Genomic DNA, 17,234 nt, shown 5'->3' with positions numbered 1-17,234 from the left:
TAAACACATTTACTGTTAAATCATTTATTTTATTTATTTACCTATTTACCTATTTGAATACATCACAAATCGGAGGTAGTATAGACGCCAATCCTCCTGAAAACTTCCCATGATGTATGGTTTTGTTCTCTGGCGCAGGCCGTGTAAAATGTTTTGTCTTTGCATTGTCTAACACACGACAATGTGGGCCGGAACTTAAATATTAGGTACACCAGCCTATTCTAGGCCTCTTGAATTGAATATGTGGTCAATAACGCTCGTATCCCCACCTTGGTGGCGTTGAACCTAAAGCAAACCAGTTGTTTTGAAATGGCGAAAAAAGTCATGGCTTGTTCATCCTTCTCTTACAGAATAACTGCCATGCCTATGCCCGAGAGCATTTAAATATATCTAGTTCATCAGAAAATATACTACACTCTCAGGACATTTTATTAGCAGGCCCTAAAATAGACAAGAAAACGCTATTCACGCAGTACTGGTTTCAGGAACTATTCTTCAGAAGCAGAGATGTTTCATCTTCCAATGCTTTAATAATTCAGCTACCATTCTTGGAGTGAATGAAATGTACGAACATTTTCAAAGTATCGGTACCGGTAGGTTGATTTAAGAATCTCCCAAGGGGCTCACTGGATTTAAAACCGTTTCTCCAAATTTCCGTGATTATGGAGCTCATTAACTATTGTGATCTGGTTTTAGGAACCAACACGTAGTGTTTAGTACATATGTACATGTAATATGCACGTACACGTATGACGTGTAACGCATCGTATGATGGGATCGTGAGGTGGCATGAGAGTTCACGGACATCTTACATCAGTCAGCTCTTCTGTGTTATCTTTATGTGCTAAGCGAACACATGGCAACGCGACATGGTATCACAAGTGCTGGATGTGATACAGAATTCCATTAGTTGGACTGAAAGGTAAGGAAACACGGACTTGTGAGCAAATAGTCGCTAAAATGTTTGCGATTATAGGCGAAACCACAACAACATCAAGGGCAATAATTCTGTCAGTAATACCATACACATTACTCTGAACAAGAGTACTGTCCCTTCGCCGTTGTGACCGGACAGTTTCACGTTCAGGGGAGATAAGCGTACAAGCTACATCACTACTGTAGAGCAAAAGCTGTTCCCCTTGGTCCGTTATCAACATGTTGCTATCAGATCAGGGAGATGGCCCTCCACAACCTCCACCCAGACGAATTTGTGCAACTATACCCGTTTCAGACAAGTTCCAGGGACGTTACCCAAAGTTATTTTTTGGGCTTGGAAAGCTGAAAGGGACATAAGGTCACCGAGACGCCTTGCATTAACATTAATGGCAAAGGTCAAGGTGGAGTTACAGCAGATGGAACAGTTAGGTGTCATTAGACCCATTAAGGAGCCAACATCTTGATGTGCACCGATGGTGGTCGTACCAAAGCCAAGCGTGGATATCACCAAGTTGAACGAGAGTGTTCTTCAGGAAAGCTTTCCGTCGACAGATCAGTTACTGGCACAGCTGTCAGGAGCAACTGTTTTCTCCAAATTGGACTGGGATAGTGGATTTTACCAAGTTTCTCTTGATGAATCGTCACAGCCCCTGACGACATTCATAATTCCATTTGGGAGATATTGTTTCCAAGGCCTCTGCTTGGCATTTCCAGTGGCACGGAAGTATTTCACAGGATCATGTCCCAGCTCCTAGATGGTATTCCTGGAGTCTTTTGTGATTGATGATGTGTTCATATCAGGAAAAGGCAGTGAAGAACGTGACGACAGGCTTCAGACAGTACTACGAAACTAGAAGATGTTTTCACAACCAAAGATAGCTTTTCTAGGTCACAGAATTTCTCTGAAGGTGTCGCTGTGGACCCTAATAAAGTGGCAGCGATTCAGAACTTTCTTAGACTAGCAACTGTGACTGAAGTCCGTCGATTGTTAGGTATGGCCAACCATGTTTGAAAATTTGCCCCCAGTTTAGCAGAAAAAATAAAGCCTTTGTGGGAGTTACTTGTGGAAGGGAACCAGTGTAAGAAATAAACTAGTAGACAACAGACGTCTGGTTCCATGTAGTCAAAACAGACAACATGTTTTTAATTCGTATATTTTGGGTTAGATGGATAAGCCATAATCTTCTTGAGTACAAAATTATTAAAACGTTTAAAACGTAAGCCTTTACGTTTTCTGCTTAATACTGGTTTAGGGTCCGTATATTTATCATGTCGAATATGATCGCCACGCGGTATATGAACATATACTTGTATATGAAAAGGCAACTGATATACATATTCTGATTACCGACAACTTATGAACTACCACGCACTTTAGACAGTGATAAATTTATTTGTCTAAGGAAACATTCCTTGTGTCTTTCGTCATCACTGAAAACTGTGGACCCCGTCACTTTACACAGATCCGTCCTAACTTCCTTGATGTACTCTTACAGTTTTTCGTTTGTATTGAACGTTGTTTTGGAAATTAGTCTCCCGATTGCTGATCCGAAACATCCATTATGGTTGGCGGTTGGTAGAGGCCTATATGAATGTCATTTGCTACGCCTGCATATATTTCATATTTCGCACACACCTTTTAATGGATATAAGAGAAGAAAATTTGCTGAAAAACCAGAGTGTCATCAATTGTCAGGGATGTCCTACATTTAAGGAACGAACTTTTAACTCATTTGCTGTTTTAAAAATATTCCAGATATGGTACTGAAGTCTAAACTGGTCTGATAGCGATTATATAATGTCCGTGAGGTCTTACGTTTTGGACATTTATAATAGGCTTAATTAATTGTACACCTGTTGTTTATGGCACACAAGATATATTATAGAACTGATTCTTCACCTGTTGTGCCGCATTACCATGCGTTCACACAGCACATAAAGATAACACAGAAGAGCTGATTGATGTAAGATGTCCATTTATTGTCATGCCACCTCACGATCCCATCATACAATGCGTTACCCGTCATACATGTGTGTGCACTAACATATTACATGTACATATGTACTAAACACTACATCCCCTTTTCAAAGTGATATTGTGAAGATCAATCTGTACAATAACCAACTCTCAAGACGAATTCAACTGCAAAGAACAATTCTTAAACATGAAAGTAACCTTTTTTTAATTTTGAAAGAACAGTCTTCCATTTCACAAAAACTTGTTATGCATTTACTGTTTCAGTTCACAAATCAAGGCGAACAGGCTTTCTCACTCGACGACCTTGGCATGTCGTTATGCAGTTACTTGGTTGGGCTACTGTTCGATGGTTCACAGATTGTTCTCTGTCATTGTCTTGAAATTCCATTGTAGTCAGGCCTGTGGAGTAACACATTTCCTCAGGGTGACTTGCCTTTACTGTTTAGGTTGGCTCTCTAAGCACAAGTTGTGAACGTTAGCGTCGTTTAATGCCCTTTGAAGTCTTCACTATGTAATCGCGATTCCCTGCTGAGCGCAACACTGTCGCTTCACTTTGTTCTGGTTTTCTTATCCATACATTCTGTCCTGGAAAATGTACGTGAAGCTATTTCATTTTATGTAACTGATCAAAGTTATTGTTTATGAGGGTGGGCGGCAATACTCGTACTTTGTTTCTGCGTTTCCGTCCCATTAATAACTTAGAAGGAGTTTATCCATTCTGCAACGGAGTAGTGCGGTAACTAAGTATGACGATGTAAGGGTCGTCTGCTTTCCGAAGACGTCCTTTCATTGTCTGTACTATTCTTTCCGCTTCTCCATTACCTTCAGGGTAACGTGGACTACTAATTATGTGCGGAAGTCCATAAGAGTCGGCAGACTTTCCTATCTCGTGTGAGGCAAACTCTGGACCGTTATGGGATATAACAATATAATGGATTTCGCATGCTCTGTTACTCTTGCTGTCGTGGTGGTTCTGAGATGAGCAATCTCAATGAACCTCGAATACTAATCCACAATCACAAGGTAGGTGTTGCTTTTCTATTCGAACAGATCTATCCCGACTTTTTGCCAAGGATAATCCGTCATCTTCGAAGGAAGTAGTGGTTCCGATCGCTGTCTTCTCTCTTTTACACAGAAAACTTTAAATTTCAACTCAGACGAGAGGCATGGCAACCATAATGAAATTTGGTACAGTAGGACACTTTATAATTCCCTCAAGATCAAGAATGTCCCTTCTCAAAGTTTCTAAGATAAAAAGCCTTTTTCTGAATAGCAAGTCCTTGCTGCACTGTAAGCTCCTGTCATATACATCAATAAGGTTGAAGTTCTGCGTCTGTCTTCGCTGAAGTCGACCATGCGCTAGAACAATAATGCATGACTTTTTGTGTTAGCTTACCACGAATTTTATCCAGTCGTCTTTGTGTGGCTGGCATGGCCTCCAGTACTGTGTTACTAACAGGTTTGTCTCGTCCTCGAGTAGCATGTCTGTCTTGTCTTCCACAGTAACTGGTGCTCGAGACAATGTGTAGGCAGTAGAAAGGTTCTTACCTGCAGTGTGTTGAACTTGGGACCACTTATCTACTACTTATCTGCTGGGTACCAGCACGTTTGACTGTGTGGGACCAGATGTTTGTTGTCTACTAGTCGGCCGGGTACCTGCATGTTTGGTTGTGTGGAACGACGTGTGTTGTCTATCATTCGACCGGGTACCAGTACATTTGATAAGGTTAGGCCAGATGTATGTTGTCTGATATTTTGACTTGTGACGTCAGCACATTTTGACCCTATGGCGCCAGAACATATTGACTGTCTGTGTCTACCAGCCGGCCGGTTTGACTGTGTGTGCGAGATGCCTGTTGACATGGAGTCAGCCAGGTGCTCGCACATTCTGACTGTGTGGCGCCAGCGTATTATGACTGCCTGTGTCCAACTCTGTACCAGTTGGCCGGGCGCCAGCTCATTTTGACTGTGGCCAGATGTCTATTGTCTACCAGTTGACCGACTGACAGCACATCTATATGTGAGTGGGCTGATAGCTGTTATCTGCAAGTCAGCCCGATACCAGCACACGTTTGTTCAGTTGTCTCTGCTCGGTACCATATACATGTATGGTTGTTTTTCTAACAACTGTTTGTTTGAACTTGTAACTAACGCTGTATTCGCGATATCTTGCTTTGATGCTTCGTTGTTTTGGCAATAAAGATGAGCTGATCATCATTGGGAGTTACCCAGCTTTTTTTGGCCTGACCCTGGGGTTATGAAGCGATCTTAGACTTAAGCCAAAATTTCCATCATTAAACTTGGTATGTTGCTTTCTGTTATTTTAGTTGAAATTTGTTATACAGTAACTTACCCAGAATTTACGTTGTGAAGCAATATTTTGACATTGTTATTTTAAAAATGACAATTCTCAAGTGTTTTGACATTTTGACTTACGTCTAAGATTCCTTCATCACCAGGTAAATGGTGATTACTGAATAGCCTAACTATGTCCGAGCATGTCGACCTTTTTGTCATCGATGTCTGTTATCAGTTATTATTTTCCTTTTTCCGTGTAATTGTCATCAGAACTGTTGTATCATATTAAGATATAGGAAAGCCCTTTATGGTGCTTGTTTGGTTTTTGACGGTATCTCAAACACTTCCGCAATGGGGATGAGCACACACTGCAGATTAGTCATTGTAGCCCGTTGTAAATATGCCACAACAGTGTTGATCTGGCATGTGACTAATACCCTGTCACTGAGTTCACATCCTCTCTGCAGATTGATCATCCAGTCCTGTTTGCTTTGTAGAACATGCAGTAAGTGGCCGTCTCAGGCAGATATAACACTACATTATTAAGTCCTTACACACTTCTTTCCCTGTAAAAAAAATGTCGTACATGAAGTTAATCCATATACCCGATAGACAGGATCCTGACGCTGGCTGTTTAAATATGTGATTATGCTGAAGGAAGTTTTATCGTTGATCAAAATGTTAATATCAGCATGCCTACATATACATCACATGGATATTACATGTGATGGCTGAAAGGGGAATTCCCTTGGAAAGACCCGGGGAAACGTGAGGCATGAAATGTCATGGACCAACGTTAGGGTGAAATCCACGTATGAGATAGGTAAGGATATGTATACATCTTGGATGTTCCAGCAAATTGTCTTGCTATTTAAAATATCCCATAATCATCTGTTTCAGGGCAATGTTCATCCTATGGGTTGTCTTATAATCCTCGGCGAGTTGGCATATGGCCCAAATGTCTATAGGCCTTCATGTATAGGTCTAAATGCAGAGATACAAACGACCTGGAAGATTTTTTTACCCTCGAGTGTATAGATCATGGAGGGTTATATGATCTGTTGGGATTTTAAACCTCGTGAAATAGAACTACACTTCTGATACACTTGCGATCAAATAAAGAAACCTTAAAACAGGTTTCTTTATTTGATCGCAACAATAGTATTTAGTCTGATACCTACCTTGATTTGGTGGTGTCAGTGCACTCTGACCTCTGTTTCTCGGGTTATTCATGTAGTTTACTTCCATTATATATGAGTACTTTAGTCCGTTTTGTCCCGCACCTAAAATTTAAAAAAAAAGTCGCACCTTGTTCCATTCATCTACCTAGATCTCGTGAGTGTCATATTTATAACAAATTAACCTGATTCCTTCATCGAATGGTTAGTCATATTTCATACATGAATATTTTTTTGCGCAGTATCATTGATATAAAGTTAAAAGGTTTTGCCTGATTTTAGCAAATTTCAGGTTTGTTGTCTCATGTTGGGAAACCAAAAAATGTACAAAAAGAGACTATTTTGCGGGTGGGTGATAACGATTTTATCTGTCGCACATCGTTGAGTAGTGTACATTATCAAAACAAAAAGTCGTACAAATGTATGGCCCAAGTCTTATTTCATGTATGGGGGGAAGATATTTGCTCGGCGAAGACTTAGATAAATGTAAATATATGTTTATACGTTATCAGGTTCTTCTTCATTTTGTATTGTTATATTTATGACATAGCATATTTATTACTGATTACTTTCATTTCTTCCATATGAAAGTGATGGTTTTATATTTTGACATGTAACAGTGTTATCCACCACTGATTTGGCATTCATTTTGAGGTAGCGCGGGGAAATCTGTATGTCATCAAAACGTTGAAAAGTCCGTCAGTTACCAGCCATAGATCGGGGGTATAACCAAACCACATCGATTTCCTCCACCTAAAAAGCACCGACGGTCATGAATAAGTGAAATATTCTTGAGTATAAAGCTTCAATCCAATGAAATAAATTTAAACAACAGCCAAAAATGAGGATGATGGAAACTGAATTCATTTATAACCAACCAATTATCTAAGTCAGCCTCGGAGGATTATCAAAAATTACACAGTAAATTAATCCTGAACTTATTGAACCTGGGCCCAGTTTCACAAAGCGGCGTACCCCATTTTTCTTATCGTACATGTGTAGTACGATATTTTGTACGTCACTATCACCGAGTCGTTGTCCTGTATGTGCGATTATTATACATGTACGCGACACCTTTATGAAACTGGGCCCTGACCTTTTTTTTTTTAATTTTATTTATTTATTTATTTTTTTTTTGGTAGATCGTGCAAATGTAAAATTGTGGAGCGGAAAATAGAGTTCGGTAATTGCCATATATCTACTTTTATTTCCATGTGTTTGTATGTATGAGACACGACATGGCAGATGAGATGATAAGCACGTGCACGTCTAAGTTTTGCATGCATGACACATGATGCATACAGGCGTGGTGTTCAGAGGTGTTTGCTGTACACATGTACGCCTGAGCCCAAGTGCGGAATTGATCACGACCCTACAACTTGGCCTATGGGTTGTGCCAAATACCAAAAATATAGAATACCTATGAAAACAAATATATATATGGTATATAGTGAATACAGTGCGAGCTAATAGTCGCTTTTTGGACGTCAGTTAACCACGCACAGATCTGATTTTATTAAGTTACACGGGATAAGTGGCTCACTGATGTTTCGCGGCAGGCCGCCATTTTTAGAATTCTGCCTTAACGCCGGGTACGACTGTTCCAATCTGTATACAGTTTGCCAAGTTCATCTTGTAGCCTTTAAGCCTATAGCATAGCCACTTTCTGTGTATATACTGGAATAACAGATTGCGTACTTTTCCCATTAGAAATTCTTAGATTCTTTATGGAAGCCTAGCCATGTAATATGGCTACCTTTGATCTTGGACCACAAAATCATCGTTTTCATCGTTTTGATGTCCATTGCCTTATACTTTGTTTCTAACGATACAAATCTCAGAAACCGACATGCAATATGTTGGCAAAAGAGTTGAACGCGTTTTCAAAGTTAGACCTGTTTGTAATAAAAACTGCATGAAATGCGAAGTGTGTAGTTCATTTTGTTCATGTATGTCAAGCCTTTCGTGACTTCCCAAGAATGTTGGCCTGTATCGGGCAGTTATAGAAACCATGTACTGTAAAAAATAAAACCATGGGCATTTCTTCTGTGCATAAGTCTGTATGAATCAACACAGTCGACCAGAAATCGTCATTAAGTACAAGTTAACTGAAGGATAGTGAGAGAGTTCGCAAACGGCTTAGCCTGCACCAGCCTTTACTTGTGAATATAGAGCAGGGGAATTCCCAAGAAAATTCCCGCCTCCCGCCACACATTGTCAATATTTTGATCCCTCTGGCGCCATTTCTTGCTTGTCTTGACGAACTGATGAAATGTGTGTAGTGCAATCATTCAGCTGCATTATGGCACGTGTTCGCTTAATGCAGGGTGATTGATTCCAACTTCTGGGAGAACCCCACTGGATTACGCCAAAGGTAACCTTGCATGCATACAAAACCACAAACGGCTATATAACCTATAGTCGTAGTTGTGCCTCTGTACCGCCCTAATACCTGTGACCTACTAGACAGATGGCGTAGATGTAGCTATAGTGTAGGGCTCAGAAGCCGACTTGTCCAGACAAACTCGTGCATCGCCATGCAAAATATAAGGTTGATACAAAATTATGTGTATCGTAGTATAACGCAAGATAAATCATTGCATAGGCCACTTCAACGGGAGTCTAGAGTAGGTAACCCTTTGGTGATTGGGCCCTGAATAAAGACCTACATTTAGATATAGGACTCTCTGTGAATGGTTAGCCTTAGACATGCATATTCCTGGGGCTGCATTTACCGTATACTGTGGAACTTCACACTGGGTCTCCTTGTGTTTTGGTACATCTTGTAGTACATAGATATATCTAAACATAGCCCAGGCTATACTCAAAGAAATATTCTGCTACCAACGTATAACACAGTGATCCACAGCTGACCTATATTCGATCTTCTGGGCGATAAAATTTTCTGTGACACTAACACAATGTTTTTAAATGGGAAGTATATTCGAGAAATTTTGTGAAAAAAATGTAGCTTTCTTATATTGCTATATTCTACTGGTATTAACACACTATAGTAAACATATATTGATAGCTTAGCACACTGTACGCGTCACAGAAGAAGTTTCTAGTTATTTTTCAAATCGTTTCTTATCGACTCTTGTTTGGATTGATCCAGCGGGTACGGCCATTGCAGTGCATAGGATGCAATGCGGAAGTATATTATCAGCAAAACCACTATTCACTGATCTACCCTTAGTTGGTAAACATTTCCTTGAATGATTAAATCCTGTACGTAAGTTTCATCCTTGTTAAATCTTCCACAACATGCACTCATGTTATTGTAACCCACGTACATGTATTTATATAAGCAGATTTGCCTACCTATAATTCATTGTTCTTTGATGTATTACTTATCATAAGGTATCTATCATTATCGGTCTGCATTTTAATATTTTTGTCAAAGACCATATACATCGGCCAGGTGTACCACACTCAAACATAAACACTAGCTATAATGCATTGTAATATACATTATAGCGTTATGGGCAGAAAACGTCCAGCTATAATAATATAATAACTCTCAGATGTTGTCATGATGCACCGAGAATCGGCTCACCAATGTCGCTTATACCAATGTCGCTTATACCAAAGTCACACTTACACGTAAAATGTTATACATAACTGTGATAATGTTTAATCCTGCATTTTGCAATGGCGGAGAAAGAAAAATATTTGTAAAGTTACCACTTTATAAGGTGTAAGAATTTCAGTACTTAAAATGTTATGTAATCAAACATTATACTTCTATATGTGCGCTGTTTTCTGCTAAACAAGCATGTTAAATATCTGACATTATGGTATAACTTGAACAACCATTACGTTTACGCGAGATAACATTGTAAGACTCTCACACTTTACAGCCTCTTAACATATTGTATCATTTTATCATTAAGAAAACGTGTTGAGTGATGTGTAACTTAATGTCATGCATGTACTCACTTGCATGGAAATGTACAGTCTATTAATTCCACATTATACATGTATATGTATCTTTATATTAGCAGTACCAAAATTATTTGCGGACACATGTAGTCCTCCGTACTGTAATTTAATGTATCTCCTTCACATTTAAGCTAGTATTCCTTATGGCACTCCAGTGTCCAAGTAGTTAACCGTCCGCCATGCACGTGGGATTTCATAGTTCTATAACGAACTGAGATTTAAATAGACGTGTAGGTCTGGTCGGTGTGAATGTACCGTGACTGTATATGAGCGGGATGTGATGCTAGGTGTCCTCGAGGGGATGTTGTAGTGAGACGTCAGTGTAAATTGGTAGGCATTATTAGGACAGACCTGCTATATACGCGACGACACCGCTGTGAAGTGTCTGAAAGACAGTTGGGGATTACTCATATATAGTGAGCATTTATATACACATGTGCACACATGTTCGACAAGAAACCTTTTACAGTTACAAGAAAACCATCATGATACATATAAATATCGGTCAAAAAGAATTCAACTCTGGTTACAAGCTATTCACCCAATACGCCCGAAGCTCTTATACCCGGATGTAGTTGTAAAACTCGAGGACATCAACTGCCATATGTTGTGTGACATTTTCAAGGTCAAGTTATATCCTGAATCAATAGAACACACTTTGTCCACTGGCCACGCAGAGAGATACGTGACCTCACGCCATACACAATGTTTTGTACACAGTTGATGTGACTGGCTGTTGTTTGAATGAGATGGTGTGTATGTATGAATGTTTTTATATACTATGACAAATGCACATTTTCTCATTGAATATGTTTTTAGTGTGAACTGGAAAAGGTAAATTTTACAACTAAGTCAACATTTGGTATATTCTGTTTCATTCTGTATACCAAAACAATCGGTTGACTGTTCATATGTATAGAAGGTTACATCGTATAACTGCCATGATATGACGTCACCAAAAATTGTGATTGTATTTGTTGAAAATACCTGCTATAGCTAAAGAAAATGTTTCGTACGTTTCCGTCTTAAATTTAATACTCACAATAATTTAAAATAAAGAATTAATTGGTTATATATGCCGAATATATATACGTATCAATGGAGCATTATAGCGCAGTATAGTGGGGCCACTGTGGCTGAGTGGTTAGCCTGCCAACGGAGCGCAATGACTCAGGAGCCTCTCATCAATGTGGTCGCTATAAGTTAAAATCGTATAGGTGGAAAGGTCTCCCAGCTCCCTGCGGATGGTCGTAGGATTCCTTCAGGCTCTGGTAGGTTTCCCCCCACCATAATGCTGGCTACCGTCGTATTCAGGGCACATTTTCAAAATGTTGAAATAAAATGCGCGCCTTTAGGTGTAACAGGTGTCTATAGGTAGTCTGTAAAGTGGCAACGAATGCACTACAAAATCCCTCTTTAAGTACATACCAGAGTCGGATGATGGAAAACCTGATACAGATGTAAAACAGGATCCTGTCCCTTTATATTTTATAAGTCGAATTTAATGTACACACCAGATCCCAGTGACGGAAATCTGTGAAGTCGAATTTAATGTACACACCAGATCCCAGTCCATTACTGGGATCTGGTGTGTACATTAAATTCGACCCAAAATAAGAATACAAAGTATAACAATTTTCGTCTTTATTTTACATATCAGATCCCAGTGATGTTAATCTAGATGCAAATGTCGGAACCGTGTTCCTCTATTTTATTTAGGCCTGTTCGGGTGATGGAAATCTGACTATTCAAACGTACAACGAAACTGTGTCCTCTTTATTTTGTGTATCACATTCCAGTGATGAACATCTTGATCATTTCAGTGTAGAAGGAAAATATCCCTATTTTATGTATCAGATTCCAGTGATGAAAATCCGACAGCGGGTGGAGATCATCTTTATTAGGTCCCAGTGATGGAAATCCGACTACTCATGAGTCCAGCCAATCGTCTCCTGCTATTGTTGAACAATTTCTTCGCATCGATGCTACAGATCGGAACAGAGGACATTGTTTCCGTATTAGGCGACGACGATGTAAAAGACGACCTATCAGACGTACTGAGTTTCGACAGGCTGTCCGACGACTCTAACAGCTCTGACTTCCTTTCCTCTCTTCTGTCCACGGAATTCACGGATGACCCTTACGACAAACTTGTGAGGAGTCCCGAAACTATAGACCACCAAGACCGTACCCAAAGCGGCATAATTTCATCTGTTGCGGAACTTCTGAGCGATGACTCAGTCTCATATCTGGTCAAAGAGAGTCTCCGCTATAAAGTGAGCTCCCGCTCCTCTGTGGAATCGACCACTTCGTCTGAACACTCCCATGAACCTTCCAGTCAGCACCAGGTAACAGTTCCGTGTTCTATGGCATGAAGTAATGCCAATATCCCCAAAAATGTCCCAAAAGACGTAATGTATTCGATCAGGATGATGTTAAATATTTTTCGATATTTTAGAATCGAAAGATTTCAAATTTTCTCTAAAATCTTATATAGATCTCTGGTTTATTTTATTAATCCAGGATTTTTTTAAACCTTTTTCGAAATTCAAAAATCACTGGAAGTACTCGTCCCGACATCAATTGTGTAAGATTTTCATGACTTTTGAAAGCGATTTTTGATTTGTTTGAAGATTTGTTGTTAGGATATTTGCTTGTTTTCTTATTCTTTTAATTGTATTGTCTTTCAACCTGTGTAGACATTAACCATTTCATTTCTTTGTGCACTCTTTGCTACAATGACCATCAGGTATATTGACCCGTGCCCATTTTAACAAAACTTTGTAAATCAAATTTATCGTAACTTTTCTCGTACTTGACGTTGTCCAGGTCGTAGCGGCATAAAACAGCGTGATTTACAAGGAAAGTTAAAAATTGAATGGAAAAATTGACTTACGAAGTGTTGTGAAAGTGGCTTCAGCTGCATCTGAACTTTGTTTATATCCTCTTAAATTCCTACTCCGTAAGCCATAGTAACGAGGAACGCTCGGTTGTGGCGCTTCATTCGAACTTCTTACATCCTGATTGTTACATCGTGCAATGAATGCCCTTTAAAATGACGTCGGGCAAAGACCGATGTCTCATCTCTGCATTTGTTACACCGTACAGTGGTGATCAGCCGATATCCCACCATACGTAATCCATTTGTTATACCTTAAAGTGGCAACGTGTGGATGTCCCACTCTACATATGCCATTATAGTTACACGACACATCCACAATCCCCAGATGTTTCAAATGCCCACTCTACGGATCCCATTTATTACATGAAGCTATCCTCTTTGGATATGTATCTTCTTTGTAAAACCATACAACAGTGAGGATTTGGCAATGTGTCGTCTACGACCTTTAGAGTGATTAAAGGATATCATCGCTACACCATATTCTAGTAAGGATCGGCGTATGTATACATGCGGTTTCTTTTGTACCATGCAGCGAGCATAAGTTAATATTTCACCTCATGGTTACACATTGAGGTCACATTGAGCACCTGGCAACACGCCGTGTTTCTTACATCATTCTGGGAGGATCGAGTAATGTAAGATCTTTGTTACAGCATTCTCGGAGGATCGAGTAATGTAAGATCTTTGTTGCACCATTCTGGGAGGATCGAGTAATGTAAGGTCTTTGTAACATTCTGAGAGGATCGAGTAATGCATTGCCTTCTTTACACAATACAGCTAGGATGACTTTATGTTCGCTTAAATGTACTTATATATTCTCTGCGTTACACCACACAGTAGAAATCATCATTATTTCATTGTTAGACCCCCTTTCTATTTATCTTATTTGTAAAGCCCCATTCCCACATTTCTTCATAAACCTTCAAACCGGCAAGTTAAGGCGCGGATAAGATCTACAGGCGGCGTTGCGAAGTTACCCGACATCAACAAGAAGTTTTGCGACACCAACATGAAGTTACGCGACACCAACAAGATATAAAAGATTGCAGCATGTGTAGAATGAAACCCAATCAGAGTGATAGTTGGCAAGTAACTATGGAAGCCGAATGCGTGTAAGCGTTTTAATCTGGTCTCTTGCCAATTTACCTCAGTGTTCATGTAAATATTTAAATAGAATCAAGGTACATACGCCCTTGAACAAAGGCTTAAGAAGAATTAGATAAAAAATAATTAGACGTCACATTGTGTTACAAATAGCCTATAACCAATGTGTCATGGCATGTCCAAAGAACTGACATTGTCTGTACACCAACGACATCTTCAATAAGCGGCCACGAGATTGCCATGGTGATACTGTACCCCACCACCTGTGTCACGAGACATGCTGTCAGTCGTAATGAGGTTGTCTTTCTCGTGGCAGGCTCTTTCTGCTTCCTGCTACCATTTGTGACTATTTCCAACCTTGACACCCATTGTGTTATAGAAGTTCCACTGAGAAGGTTTCATGCAATGTTTCCCACTCTGGGATCATTGAGCGCAACCCTGGTATTCCATGGGTGTGGCTCACACCTTTCCAGAGCAAGACAACTGATGGTGTTGTAAGCTATCCGAAAACCATAATGCAAGCTCTTGTAGGAGTCTCCTGGTAGCGTAGCCTAACCTAAGGGTAGCTTACAGTGTCTTCTTAAAGATAGTATCTTGCTTCTCTATGAGAAGTCGGACAGGTTAACTTAATGGGCTGTCCTTTACCAGCAGCTTGACCATTAATCCTTCATACTGGCCATAACTAAGCCATCCACTTGCTCACACCCTCACATAACAGCAGCATCCATCTGTCTGTTTTCATCATCTTCTGTGGTGGAATACAGAAGTACATTTGTTTATATGTAAAAAATAAGATGTCACCCAACCTGTATTTAAACTGATATTTCACACCGTGAAAACTAGATTCACGTCCTGACGATATCTCGGGAGTGTCTTAGCTATACATAATGCTACATCTAAGTAATAGTACTGATGTCTGATGTCTTTCTACAGCATGCTTGTCTCTGGTCACTTTGTGGAAAGGCCCCTTACAATTTTCAATGAACATAGGATCCTATATGGGATCATTTGTTTTCTCCAGCTGGGTTAGGGTGTATGGAACCTTCGTGTCCGTCCTTCATGAGTTGTCTTTGTGACGCTATTTAGTGACGAGCACTCGTATTGACATACCATTTTGTTTTTCTGTATCTAGTATATGTGATGAATACACCTAGTCTTTACCTTTAATTATTGACAAGCCTCCGACAGAGGAAGACCAGGAAAGGAAAGAAAAGAGGAGGAGGTTTAACCGCGAATGGGCGAAAAGGGACAGACAACGGAAAAAGAGCCGGGAGGATAGGTTACAACAGGTGACGAATATTTTATGGTAGACTTACGACAAAAAAGGCACTTAAAAACTGGATGATAAATTCTTATGGGATGGCATTTGTATTTTATTCGAGTTCGTTCCAAACCAAAATATTAAACTGGACAGAAAACAAGTCATATTGTAAGTATAGTAAGTTATATAGCGTAGTAGGATGCAAATTGTAATAATAATGCACATTAGATTAGTATAACAGACACAAACTCAGGGCCCAGTTGTGCGAAATTAGCTAATACTGTTTTTTTTTAATGTTTTAGCCAAACTCAGCAGCCAATACAGTTCTCCAAAAATCGAAGTACAACAGCAGCAGTCTTAGTTCATATTTGATATAATGTTACATAGTATTTTTAGGCTAAGCACAACATTAAAACCGGCTTAAAGTTAAATCCGGTATTAAGTCTTTAACCAGTTTTGAACAACGGGCCCATCTGTCGATGCTTCGACTGAAATCAGGAGGTTTGTCAAGTACCTGGCGAGGGCGGTGGTTTACTGCGGGGGCCCTGATTCCTACATAGGCTTATTAATCTTATTAGCCTCGTATTAGTGGAATTAGTGAAATTACACGGCATTGATAATGAAATAAACAAATAACTTTGAAATTCTTATTTTCGTACAGAAAATAGAGCAGTTGGAGTCTGAAAATATGACATTGGAAAAGGAGATTGCGGATTTGAAGGAAGAAGCTCGAGAACTGCGAGCATGTTGGCACCTACACCAAGTCTTCTACCACTAGCTGGGACAGGACACATTTCAACAAGGTGACAGTCTTAGCCGACGAAAGCTGTACGGGTGCGTTCAATCTGGGAATGATCTGGGGCTTCAGCTCATTCATATGACACATTGTATAGGTGTACATGAATATCTTACAGATATTCCTCCTCTTATTACCTCAGATAAGCCAAAATACACACATATATATGCTAAATATATAAACACCACGTTGATTTGTGATCTAAACAACACACTTGATTGCTGTGCATACAAGAAATGTATATGACAATTTCAGTATATACCAGACAGTTGACAGTATAGATGCATACGCTCGAGCTGGTGGCTGTATAGTCAACCTATTCAGTGCGTACTCCATTACATGAGTCTACCGTAAACGTTGCTCTGTTGCTTTCTCGTTTACTGGGCTGATACTTCTTTGTTGACTGTGATAAACTTAGTATACCCGCATACCGTGTATGTGCCTTTTATTGTTAATTTTGCTATAGTAAGCAATATAATTTTACCTTACCATGTTTATCAGCATGTTTTCTTTATTATGGTACACTATTTATATCATTTCACGATTCTTCATGCCTCATAAATTGAGCAACTGTTTAGATTCTATGTCTAGAGATGTAAAAATCATTGAATAATCAACCCGCGTATTCGTGTACAGTTTTTGAAAGATTCTGCGTGGATATGCGTCCTTCATTTATTTCCCAAATAACATTATAACGTATATTACGAGATTAGGTGGAATGCAGGAGTACATTTATACCATTATGTATACTAAAGGGGAATAACTTCAGCACAGGGTTTTACTTGAGCGAATCATTTCCAAGAAGTTTCTACCTCCTATTACAATTAAGCGAAAACTCG

General features: G+C 39.5%; 1 protein-coding gene across 3 annotated transcripts; it reads left to right on the top strand.

The window, feature by feature from the left end:
- Positions 1-5,812: 5,812 nt before the first annotated feature.
- Positions 5,813-16,890, top strand: LOC135482327 (uncharacterized). Of its 3 annotated transcripts, none has more exons than XM_064762256.1 (4): positions 5,813-6,035; positions 12,190-12,680; positions 15,517-15,627; positions 16,261-16,890. In XM_064762256.1, exons 2-4 carry the CDS (start codon positions 12,246-12,248, stop codon positions 16,375-16,377), a joined length of 663 nt encoding a protein of 220 aa, XP_064618326.1. In that variant the 5' UTR covers positions 5,813-6,035; positions 12,190-12,245; the 3' UTR covers positions 16,378-16,890. The 3 variants fall into 3 exon arrangements, with proteins under 3 accessions (XP_064618326.1, XP_064618324.1, XP_064618327.1); XM_064762254.1 differs by lacking the exon at positions 5,813-6,035 and adding an exon at positions 8,644-8,764; XM_064762257.1 differs by lacking the exon at positions 5,813-6,035 and adding an exon at positions 11,036-11,084.
- The last annotated feature ends 344 nt before the right edge of the window (positions 16,891-17,234 follow it).

Source organism: Liolophura sinensis, chromosome 1, assembly GCF_032854445.1.
Source record: "Liolophura sinensis isolate JHLJ2023 chromosome 1, CUHK_Ljap_v2, whole genome shotgun sequence".
NCBI lineage: Eukaryota > Metazoa > Mollusca > Polyplacophora > Chitonida > Chitonidae > Liolophura > Liolophura sinensis.
This window is presented reverse-complemented; position numbering and strand designations above follow the sequence as displayed.

What these genes read in the sequence shown, in the direction of transcription:
- LOC135482327 (XM_064762256.1), top strand. Translation starts at nt 12,246, where the DNA reads ATGGAAATCCGACTACTCATGAGTCCAGCCAATCGTCTCCTGCTATTG. An exon ending in AACCTTCCAGTCAGCACCAG is followed by an intron (nt 12,681 to 15,516) that starts GTAACAGTTCCG and finishes ATTATTGACAAG; the next exon opens with CCTCCGACAGAGGAAGACCA. An exon ending in GGGAGGATAGGTTACAACAG is followed by an intron (nt 15,628 to 16,260) that starts GTGACGAATATT and finishes ATTTTCGTACAG; the next exon opens with AAAATAGAGCAGTTGGAGTC.